General features: G+C 39.6%; 1 protein-coding gene across 4 annotated transcripts in view; it reads left to right on the top strand.

The window, feature by feature from the left end:
- The window catches only part of NUP37 (nucleoporin 37), a 114,499-nt gene that overhangs the window by 6,907 nt on the left and 94,946 nt on the right, over window positions 1-12,646 (top strand). For all 4 annotated transcript variants that reach the window (XM_069228981.1, XM_069228980.1, XM_069228979.1 and 1 more), the window contains exons 2-3: window positions 9,571-9,760; window positions 11,660-11,784. In XM_069228981.1, coding sequence (XP_069085082.1) covers window positions 9,605-9,760; window positions 11,660-11,784 — 281 coding nt within the window. In that variant the 5' untranslated portion in view covers window positions 9,571-9,604. The remainder of the gene's footprint in view (window positions 1-9,570; window positions 9,761-11,659; window positions 11,785-12,646) is intronic.

Here is a 12,646-nt window from a genome sequence, read left to right as displayed (position 1 = left end):
ATTCTAAGACACTGCACTGTACTGTGCAAAACTGCACTCTACTCCACTCTGTTCTTCTCTGCACCACAGTTTTCTGCTCCATTGCTCTGTACACCACTCTACTCTGCGCTACTGCACTCTGCGCCCCTTCATTGCCTTCTGCAGAAACTGTCATTTGAGAGACAGATTTGTTAATTACAGAGTTACTGATGGTACCACCTTCATACAGAAATGCATCACTGGAGATGTTCCTGTGATGGTGTAATGATATGTGAGTTTTGACCACTGACTCCACGTTGCACTTAGCCTAGCAGCACACCGTCACATTAGTGACCACCAGCTTCATTTTGCGTATTGACTTTATTTTAGCATTAGCCACTGCCACATTAAAAGCTGCAAGTAGTTTTCCACATTGTACAATGTGCACGTTTTTATTCTTCGTGTTCTTTCCCACCAAGGGCTTAGGCTGATAAGAATGTACTCAGACGGCAGGGACGGTCTTGTTCTGAATTAGCACCTTGGGATTATGGCCAAGTCCTGATGTGTTATTTTCAAAGCTGGCCTTAAGCAAACAGCATTTTATGAATAAATAAACTCTGCAGTGAGAGGGAGGTTCTAAAATTGCCCCCCCTTGTTTGTTCAAAGTATAAGAGGCCGAGACCAGAAGGACTGGGGACAGAGAGTGTTCGCAGATGTCAGGCATATCCAGGACGCTGGAGTGTGTTATCCTTCCCGTGAGGATAATTGATCTCTCTGTCCTCGATCGATTCTGGGATCTGGCAATCTGATGCTGAATAGGAGGGAAATGAAGCAGTGATGCCCTCTTCTCATGGTGTTGCATATTTTTTAATTCATTATTTGCCTTGCATTATAATATAGATACATATATTTGCTGTGTATAGTGCAGTGGAGAATCATTTGTACATGTTTTCATTTCATTGCTGTGACCATTTTTAAACGTGTGCTTTCAGTATGCTAATCTCCTTTTAGGAACCTTGCATAGTGAAATAATAAATGTCTTCATTGGACTAAGAAATCCAGAGATTTTTGTCAGTGCATGAGTGTTTCAGCCCGGTCATTAGTGAAGCAAAACAGATGGATAATCACTGCTGTGGATTTTGTCATGCTTGTGAGGGTGCTCTTACCACTACCAATATAAACTACACGGAGACATGTATAACACGTAGGCACACGACTAATTGTAGAACAGCTAATGTGATGTATTTAATTTTATGTCCATGGCTATGTAGGGCAGAAAAGACGAGAATTCCACAATAGATTTAGTGAACATAAGTCGGCAGTCTGTAACTAAAGAACACAGGCACCTATGGCACAGCCATCTTGAGAATAGTCTCAAGTGGGCTATATTGGAGAAGATCAAGACCATCAAAGGAGTAGCTAGCACCCCTCTATCAGACGAGGAGAGAAGTATACTGGATATTTACCCTGAGAAAACATGTACAAGGTCTTAATGACAATATTCCACGGGAAAATGTAATTGAGAGTACTTTGGAACATTAAGAAATTAGCTCTGCTGCATATTATTTTGTGTACAGAAGGGAGCGTGTTAAGACATCTAAGTTATTCAGGAGGCCACTGTGTCCCTCTGATTTGTACATTTAAAAATCGTATACCCAGGTAGGAACTCTTAACAGCGTTAGCTGTAACATTATTGCCCTGTAAACACTTCTGGATCATTACAAGATGGTCGTCGCCGTGATAACGCCAAGTCGGTAATGACCTTTAATCAGCTTTGGGACTAAGTCATTGCAGCAATGGATATTAAAGATTGCTGAAGTATCTATTCTAATTTCTAGGAGTGGATACATATGCTGGATCAGGACATAACACTGGGAAGGTTAGTGGCATTGCTAGTGAGACATCTAGATACAGCAAAAGTTGGGTTAGGTCCTTTAAGCATTTGACCAGCTGTCTGGTACGGTCTGCCTTGTTTAAGGTTAACCTACGTTTATATCCTTGTAGGAACAAGCGCAGGGTTAATGTCTCATGAGATTCTAACGTGTAGCAAAGCAGAAGTACAGAAATCGCTTTTGAGGACTGGGGATGCCAGAAGTTGGTACTTGAAACTTAGAGATTGGAGATATATGGCATGCAGGTAATCCAAGCTTTGGGGCTAGTTTGAGCTTCTCTTTCTGGCAATGATGTGATGGTAATATATACAAAAGGGCAGATTTTCAATTGAATGGACTCTGACCATCCCTTTTCTTAGTTACCCCCATGAAGTGAAGGATACTTAAATGTAATAGCCATGATACCCAGAATACATTGGAGTATAGCAGTGTTTAACATCAAGTGCTATGATCCCTGAGTCGGTGAGATGGGCAAGGGTGTATGTGATATGTGTGGGTAAGGGACAGTAGTGTGAATGGTTCATATAAGGGTATACATTTGATTGCATGGTCATATGTGCACACTAGCGGCGGCTAGGTGGTTTGGTAAAATATGCAAGTGAAGATAGTACTTTTATTATATATTTTAGTTTGCTATTGGAGTCTTTATAGTGTACTGACTTGGGATTCATTAATGCTCTAGGTACTTTGTGAGATTCCCACTTCATCCACTCTTTTGGTTTTAGGTGGGTGGTTTGATACCTTGAAGAAAGTGTACGTCGTTTGCTGGGTTTCACCGAAACACGCGTCAGCACAAAAACTGGAACCAGAACGTACAGATATACGGTGTTGATAAATATTGGAACTATAATATACAGGCATAATATTGATATGTTAAGCTAATATGTTCTGTAGCCTATCGCAAAACAAGTAAGGGAAATGATTTGTATGTACTCATATGGCTAAGAAAGAAATAGTTTTGGCTCAGAGGATCTATACCAATGTAATATTTGTGAATTAGTAATGACTCTGTTGGAGGGTATCAGTATGTAATCAGACTTTTATATGTACTTTGTTGGCACTTTGATAAGTGAGTATGTGTGATATGTATCTTTATGAGAAGATGAATGCTTGCAAAGTGGGAATGTTACAAATGTTTTCTAAAAAATGATAAATATTTTTGCATTAATGTATTTTGTGCAGAAAAAATTTATCCTAACAAAAAGGGAAGTCTTGATAAGAATGTCTGACTCCAAATGAAATTAATTGTGATGTGTTAAATGAAATATTTAGCATAATTCTACTTAATATAGAAGGACAATATTTCTCCTGGGAGGCGTTTTTAAAAAAATGTTTGATCTCTATGCGACTGCACTTTACTCTGCATCACTCAACTTTATGCCTCTATTGCACTTTACGCCAATGCACTTTATGCCACTACACTCTGCATCACTCCATGCCTCTCTATTCTTCACCATTGCACTCCACACCACTGTACTGTACACCACTCTACTCTACCTAGATCCACTCCATTCTGTGCACCATTCTACTCTACCCTGAACCACTCCACTGTAGCACTTCACTCTGTCAAACTGCTCTATGCCAATGCACTCTGTGCTACTGCACTCTACGCCACTGCAACCTACTCTGCACCACTCTACTCTAAGCTTCTGCACTAATCTTCTCTGCACCACTGTACTTTACACCACTTCACTCTAGGCCACTGTACCTTACTCTACGATACTCCATTCTGACAATACTCCATTAAACTCTAGTCTGCTCTTTGGCATTCTACAACACTTCTCCACTCTGACGCTCTATGCAACTCTCCCTGTCACTCCATGCCATTTTACTTCACTATATTCTACGAAACACTACTCTACACCACTCCCCTCTAGTCTGTGCCACTCAACTTTCCAGCACTCTACGTCATTCCACGCTCTTACGCTACTCCACTCTGACAACCTACTCCGCTCTGGGCTACTCTATTCTACAACACACTACTCCACTCTATGGAACATTGTCTATGCCATTCCTTCTGCTCTATACTATTCCATGACACTTTATGCCCCTCCACTCTGACACACTACGCCACTCAACTCTACTTCTATTCCCTCCAGGATATTCCATGACACTCCATTCAACTCCACTTCATGACAACACTCCATGCCACTCTCCTTTACCCCACTAACATTTAGCAATGCTGAACAACAGCTACGCTGGTGTAGAACATGGCTAAAACATATTGACAAAGCCAAAAGCTTTTGCATACGTGAGATTTATTGGCTTTTCCAATACTTTTTGCGAGATTGAGGCTCCCCCGGGGCACCCAACAATGGGCATGTTGTGGGCACCGCAGGTTGGCACTGGAGCACCCACTGTAAAATAATGGCTGACTTCTGCTGTCACCTAGTATGGATGGTGGCTCAGTTGCCGGTGGGGGCTTTGGGGCTCCCCCCGCAGCCCCAAAGTTGATGAACAGCGTGGGTGTCCCGGGTTGGACCAGTACACCCATAATAAAAAAAATAAATGAACAGCAGAGCCGCATATTTATTATTCGCTGCTCCAAGCAAAAATCACTCCATAACGCACTGGAAGGGCTTTCTATTTATACTTTTGGATCTTGACGGTGCCCTTAGAAGGAGCAGGGACACTTCCAAACATTTTAATTAATATTATGGAGGGCTGCAGGGAGAGCTGCAGCAATCTTAAAAAAACACAGTAAAAGCTGGTGCTCTATGCTGTTCAGCTGAAGTACAGGGACCCTTTGTGGTTGGTTCTATGGCTGTACTTTTTGGCTTGAAAAAACATTAAAAAAAGGACTCACACATGTTAATGTCTTTCTTTAAAAAAAAATATATATATTTTCTGAATGAATTTTGTGACCATCACTAATATTAAACAATGCAATATGTGAATTTATCAAATCTACATTTAATTATAGTTATTGGTGGCGAGAGGGTGAGCACCCGTGGGCGGTAGCAATTCTATGCACAGCAGGGGACATCTTAACTTATGCTAAACAAAAATCATGGAAATTCCCTGAAAAAAAAAAAAGCCAAAGCAAAGTTATTGTTAGGACCCTTAATATTACTTTACTTTAAGAGAAAACCTTTGAAATTCACTGAAAAATCAAAAGGTCAAAGGTACATGGTTAGGTGAAAATGTCAGTTAAGACATACCGTCTTACAAAACCATGGAAATTCACCAGTTAAAATTGTCTGAAGTAACTATAACTCATGCCTTCGGCAAGCACTGCTAATTAACTCCCATTTTACATCACTCATGACATATTCTATGACATCACTGCAACATATGAAATTTCATCATTGATAACCCTGTGTGTTGGGGGTGTGAGTAACTGTAGCACACCAGTATGCATATCACATTTGTTTTTTAAATCTTTGGTATTTCTTCCACTGATTGCTTCGGGGCTCTAATTCAGACCTGTAGGTATCTAGAGAATATGATATAGTGCATAATCCAACCGTAATATGGATGCCAATAACATGTTTGGATATGGCTCATGTTTAGGATACTGATACTTGAACAGTTCACTTTCTTAGTTAGCGCTGCTAATAAATCATGGTCTTCAAGTTATATGCTGTCATTCATGAGATGCACCAACAAGAGTCCCATATGAATATATGAGTGGGTTCACCATCTCCATTAAGGTGTCTTCATTTCACTCCACTATGGATGATAACACTTTCTGGGCAAAACTGTCTCGTCTTTAAATCCCTAACTAGAGCAATCCACAGTTAAAAGGTGAGCTGCTGACCTTTATAGAGCATCTGGTACAGCGTTGCACCCATTGTTTATGAAATCATTACTCCTAGAAATATGGGATGTTTATAGTTCTGTTCACCTCTTATTACTACCTCTCGATTAAAAATAAGTAGCCCAGCAGAGGTTATGCTATGAACCCCTATGGTGTTATTGTCAGCATGTTTCTGCCCTAGCTACTCCTGTTTAACTATAGGTCCCACAGATCAACCTCAGCAGCCAGAAGCTGTGCTGTGGGAGCCTAGTTACACACTGCAGTGGAGTTCAGGTTGGATCTCTTTTTCTAGTGTGAACTGGTTATTCAGAGAAAAGCTGACTTCTCTCGAACTGCAACAGGAGGCCACCATGCCACGCACCACAAGTATGGTTGTCGTGAGAAGGAGCCAGATGATGAAGCATGCCACTAGTTGTGGTGGAAATTACCATCCTTTTAAACTAACATTCATACCAAAGAAAGAACGAACATAAGCTGTAGTTTTCTCATTTTAAAAAAAGTTTAAAAGCTTTATGTAATAAATATAACATGCATAACAGTTTCATGACAAAGTATACAACAGTCATTAAGTAAATACAATAACAGTACAACACTCATAGTTTATATAACAATATTTATATAAGAAGAACATCTTTATCTTTAAAACTAGGAAAGGCCATAACCAGAAGCATCTGTATATCAGAAGAGCTATAAAATGCTAAAAACGGAAGGAAAAGAGAATAGAAGTGACGAGGAGAATACAATGGTTCCGATATTATAAACATTATAGGAATATTTGGCAGACTGAAAAATAAAGTTAACTATCTAAAATTACCCAGAAGATATTAACCACAAAATATACCATCATATTATAAACTTAAAAAAAGAGAGCATACAATGTTCGTGGATGTTTATTTTCTCCATTTCCTTAATGCTAAATTTGGTAAGGAAATCCATGATGGTAGACCATATTAATTTTCTTTTATTACATAACGACATTGGGTTAACATAATCTGTATCGAGTCTATGATTACAACAGACTGACTACCCTGATGCCTTAAAGTGATGTTGGAAGAATTCTTCCAGTTACTAGTAATCTGATGGAATCCTATAGCTATCAATAAATCCAAGAAGGCCATAAAAGTACACAGTAAAAACATTACATTGTCCAGATGCCGCTGGTTACGCACAGAGTGCAATAATATAACAAGAAAAAATGGCAATCAGATAAAGTTCATAAAAATGAACCTTCATCAGGCAAAAAGTGCACACAGTATTGAGAAGGGCATAAAAGAAGGGTGCACTGATTGTCACGTTTCTGTTACTTGGTAGTTTGAAAAGATTGTAAATACAGAAGCCTAGTTGATGTGGATTGCAGCTAAAGTTTAGATTGTAAATACAGAAGCCTAGTTGATGTGGATTTCAGCTAAAGTTTTGTGACTTGAATAAATTAAATGTAGAACGTATAGTCCAGACTGCAAACCAGTATCTACTAATGGTAAACACTATAATCCTAGAGGAATAAATCCTATGAGCTGCCATGAAGCTATCAAGCCCCAGATTAAGGCACAAAGGGCAAATCCACTTGAGTCTAGTGCCGATGTAGTATGGGCAAAATTGCAAATGGTCAATGTCCTCAGCTTTGTACCCACACAATTTGCAGTCAATCAAGGTAGGCGAATCTGGAGTCCATTTACTAGTAAAAGCCCTTAGTGGGAGGATACCAAAGGGAAATTTAATGTAAATGCTTTTCGCGGGGGCACAGATTAATCTCATTGTGGAACACCGCAAATTTAGGGAATGGTTTATATGATAGGATTTTGGTTAATCAGAGCCCTAAATTAGTTGATTGATGCCTCTGGGCCACTAAGAAGTCTAAATAGGGTTCTTAAAGATCGCCTTAGAGTTTAAATTAATACACTCTGGGGAGGTGTAAAAGGACTGGAGTCCAAGGGCCTGATTTAAGGTTTTACGGACAGGTTACTCCTTCACCAACATCACGGATATCTCATCCGCCATATTACGGTTTCCAAAGGAAATAATGGAATCGTAATATGGCAGACAGGATATCTGTCACGTTTATGACCGAGTAACAGCATCTGCCAAACTCTAAATCAGGCGTTTAGTTTTGTAAACCATTCGTTCAGATGGGTAAGCCACTTAATTTTGTTGCCTGATTCTAGATTCTTGATTGCCAATAGATCCCTCCTGTACAGCACAAAATCATGATTAGACCATAATCTGATCCAATAACGGAGGGGGTCTTAAGCTAGATGTTCAATACCTTTATGGGTAGTATCTAAAACTATGGGTATGGAAGGGGTAGACTGAAGAAGATTGAACAGTGGTTTGAGAAACTTAAGCTCCTTTGTCTTTAACACGTTATTGTTTGCATTTTCCCACATAACTCTGCACCATGACGTGTAGCTGTTTGTGTTTTGGCCCTATAGACCTTCAGTGCAGCGACAATAGCCTGCAATTGGGAGGCTCTGTGTATTTTGAGAATACCAGCCAAAGTATGAGGTATAATCATATTACTTTTGAGAATCTATGATGACCACGAGAAGGAGTTGATGATCCTGACCCCAAGGTAATCTACATTTTGAACTAGTTGCAAGGGAGTAGTGCCTGAGGTGAATTGATTCTTAGAATTTCTTTGGGCTCTGAAGACTATCAGTTTTGTCTTTTGGGTGTTAATTTCTAGCCCTCTGCAAAGACAGAATCCTTCAAATTTAGTCAAGAGGTTTTGTAGGCAAGATGGAGTCCAAGATAGGAGAAGGGTATCTTCCACGAAGAGGAGCGCGGGCATCTAGATCCCACTCAGCTTTGGAACGTCAACCTTCTTTACTTTAAGATGATCAACCATTGCTAAAAAGGATTTCTAATTTAAGATTTAAATGCCCTTCTGCCTTTAAAAGTAGGCTCAATCCTTTTTCAAGATTATTGTGAATAATGTCGGCAATGGGCACAGATCTAATACCTATTCTGAGAATAAATTATAAGGCTTCTATTATTTAATATATGTGTGACAACCATAAGCCATTTCAGGATAAAATTAGACACTGATTTACTCTGGGAACAAGATTCTAATGTTTGTCTATTACATTATGGGATAAGGTTTGGTTTAAGTTACATAATGCATCAAAAGCAGCAAGTGTAACACACTTATTTTATTTAGAATTGTTTACTTATCACTTTACTATTTCAAAATGTTGTAAAACTAATGATTCTAAATGTTGGTCCTGCAATATCGGTGGTTGTGATTTAGTTCATGTGTTAATGTTCTGTCCCAATATAATATCTTTTTGGAGGAAAGTTTGGAAATAGGTTAATGAATGACCTGTTTGACCCTAATCACACTTATAAGGTTGTCTCATTTCTGAATGAGGCAGGCCATTCCTGCAACTTGCTGTGAAGCTTCTGGCATCTCTGTGTAGAAAGATTAACATGCAACGCAGCTGAGATCAAGGGAGGGGCAAATTACCAGGCAATGTCTGGTGAGTACTGCATTGGGGGTGACACCTCTGACTGCTTCATTTTGCTTCCCACTGTCTCCTCTAGCTTTTTTACACCCACATTATCCTTTTGGTGCTCAGCCTAGAGCAATGAGATTGTCTCCTGTTTTGCATCTGGGTGTGACCCTCTGGATGATCAGTACAAATGGGGCTGCCAGTCTCCTCTTTACTGTCATTCATCCTATACTTTGAATACTGCACTGTATTTTATCTGCCGGTGTAGCAGTGCTATTACTTGCATGCTCTGATGACCAAATACTCACAGTCCATATCCACACTTGTTGAACCTGGTTACACAGTCCTAGTGCATGTACCAAACAGGAAAGTTGCCTATGATGCCACAATAGAAGACAACTTGTGAAAGATTTGCATTGCTGACGTAGCTGGATGATACAATTGCCTTACATTTAAAAGGTTATTAATGTTTAATCAAATATCTATATATTGTCCCAATTCTTGCCCCCAGCATCTCTTCTAAGACAGCAACTGCATGACAGAACATGAAGCAGGACACATCTAGGATACCTGCCTATACCGTGGAATGTGAGGATTATGTACATGTAGTGGAATTCAATCCCTTTGAGTCTGGAGAGGAAGGAAGTTTGCTTGCGTATGGAGGCAACAACTACATAGTCATTGGCATCTGTAGGTTCCCGGTGAGCTCAAAATCTCAGACTGTTAATTTCTCCTGCATGACATGCTTTCCTGTGCATTTGGGAATTTGTTAATGTCACTTTATTCCTTAAATCCGAGCCACAGTATTTATATTAATAATAACACTAATCTGTGTTTTTGACATTTCCAATCACACCTTGTTAGTGACGGTAAGACAAACACACTTGGGGCTTGATGTACAAAGCAATTTTCCGGTCGCACCACAAAATGGCCTCTTACAATGTACCATCCCCATTTTACGATTTGGTATCCTGTTACCGTCTCGCAAAATATGGGTTGCATCTCGCAAGTAGGAAGGGGTGTTCAAAGGTCGTCCCTTCTAATTGCGGCTTGCAGGCCCACAATTGTTTTGTGACCTTGAATGCAGTCTCAAAACAAACGCAATTAACATCAATTTCAAATTAGGGCACCCCCTATGGGACCCCTTCTCCTTTGTGAATGGTAGCAAAAATGTTTTGTCAGAGCAGGCAGTGGTCTTACGGACCACTGCCTACTCTGAAAAAATGAAAAGCAAACTTTTCATTCTTATTTTTGAAATGCATCCCGTTTTCCTTCAAGAAAAACGGTCTGTGTTTATTTAAAAAAAAAAAAAAAAGTTTTATTGAAAAAGCAGTCACAGACATGGTGGTCTGCTCACCCCAGCAGGCCACCATCCCTGTGAGTGCGGCCATTCCCAAATGGGTCACGAATTGCGACCTGCCTCATGAATATTAATTAATGAGGTATGTCCTTTGTCGACCCATTTGGGAATCGCTAACAGTGTCTCAGACACTGTTGTACATTACAAATTGCAACTCGCTAAGAAATGCAAATTGCAACTCGCAATCTGTAATGGCCGTTCATTGGGCCCTTGGTACACAAATCTGACCTGACCTGACCTTACCACCTTTCCTGCCTTTCTCTTTATATCCATGATTGAACCAATGAATTTCACACTTTGAGTTGCAACCTTTCTGGCCTAAAGTTTTTTTCCTAGAGGATTCTCTTGCTCTTAATGCAGCTTAAATGCTAAATTGTAGGTTGTATTTGTATTGCTCCAGTAAACTGAGTATTTTCACTTGAAACCCCTAGCTTGCTCTTTCAAAGCTCATGTTGAAAATGTGTATTGATGCGTTCTCCTACCTGGTATTAAAATAAGAAGGGATCTGCTGTCTAGTGTGTGAGGGTCTTCAGTTGACAGTTTAGTAATATTACTCTCTGGCAGTTTGAGCTCATCCTGCTCTTTCACAATGAGCACACCTGCATTCAAAGAAGTTGCCTTCACTGCTAGAGTCTACCATGGCAATACATGCTTTTAGAGACCAAATTGTACTTTTTTTTTTCCCCCAAAATTTTCTTTCTTCATTTCAATACTGGTGAGGACTTATCAGCTCCCACAATTGTTTGTATAGAAACCATGGGAAAACAAAGAGCTTTCTGCTCTCTTACAAGGAGCTCATCGGCACACAAAGTAGTTCCCTTCAGTGTCAGAACTACTATGGCATTATGTGCCTTTTCAGATCAAAAATATTTTTGCTTTTTTCATTTTTTTTTAATATCGAAGATGGCCCACTTGCTTGCATTACAATGTTTTATATAACAAGCTGAAACAAAGCAAGATTGACAAAGGCAACATTCTGACAGCCAGCACGAGACTGATTGGCTTTACCAGTGCTTATTTTTATTTCAGCTGGTCTCTGACTGGGAGCACAAATTTCATATTGCACGTCCAAAACTTCACCCATTTTTTTTTTTTTGTTTTTTTTTTAATGCTTCAGAACTGTTCCCCGGGTTGCTCTAAGGAGTCCCCGGTATCTTCCATAGCTTTTAGCATTTCATTATCAAGTTAACCTATAAATTATGTTGGATACCAATTGTGTTTTAATTATTTCTGTTTTTAGGAGGAGGATTCCTCTGTGGAAGCATTTGTGTATAAAACTCTAAAAACATTCCAGCATGGAGTGCGAGTGGATGCAATCACATGGAGTCCAGAAACCAGACTGGATGCACTGCCTCCACTAATCAGGTATTAATTTGTGCTTGTTTAAAGCAAATGCATTCCTGTCCCTGAACAAAGTACACTGCTGGTACAGAGATTTCATTCATGGCTTGCAGTCATACTGGGTTGGCTTTTCCTATTGTTTTCTTCCACAGAACACTGAGCACAAAGCTATGGATACATGAACCCTCCATTTATCACAAACTGCCTGTCTCAGACCTTGACCAAAAATATTTGCTCAAATACAGTTTCTGATTTGTCTGTATCTCCTTATCCCTGATCGTCCAGAAGAATAATTTCCAATATATTGCTCACTGGACTGGCACTATCATTGAAGGGTCTCTAAATTCCTTCTTTGTCGAGCACTCCATCGATGGAATTATTTTGAGGCTGGAGAGAGACTATTCTTGCGCAGTTCTTGACTGCATGTTTGTCTGTTTACATCTCAGTACCTAGTGAATGAGATATCAAATACTGGTGGAGAGGATCCGTCGTCCGGTAATAGTGGCAAACAAATGAATGGGAATATTCTTGCAAGCTCCCTGAAAATAAGTGGTAAATTATTCAGATCTTTTTTGTAGTATTTTTACAGTTAGAGGCAGATAGATAGCCTTTTCACTTAAGATGGCATGTCCTTTTTTGAAGGAAGGGATAGATGAGTATTTAAGGTTCTGACAGTGTAAATATGTTTTGGAGACAGTGGATTTGACTATTTTGGTACTCTATCAGTGCGAATATACAAAAGTCTTTGGTGCGTGAGGTAACTCATACTGAAATGGTGGAGTATATCCATGTGATTGCGACCTGTGAACTTAAATGCCAGTATCACTAGGTATCGGGCAGTGACCTAATAAAAAAACATTCATATTAAAGGTAGAAATTTCACTCT

Source organism: Pleurodeles waltl, chromosome 4_1 (genome assembly GCF_031143425.1).
Source record: "Pleurodeles waltl isolate 20211129_DDA chromosome 4_1, aPleWal1.hap1.20221129, whole genome shotgun sequence".
In the NCBI taxonomy this organism is placed as follows: Eukaryota; Metazoa; Chordata; class Amphibia; order Caudata; family Salamandridae; genus Pleurodeles; species Pleurodeles waltl.
The sequence above is the reverse complement of the archived record's forward strand: the minus strand, read 5'-3'. Positions and strand labels throughout refer to the sequence as shown.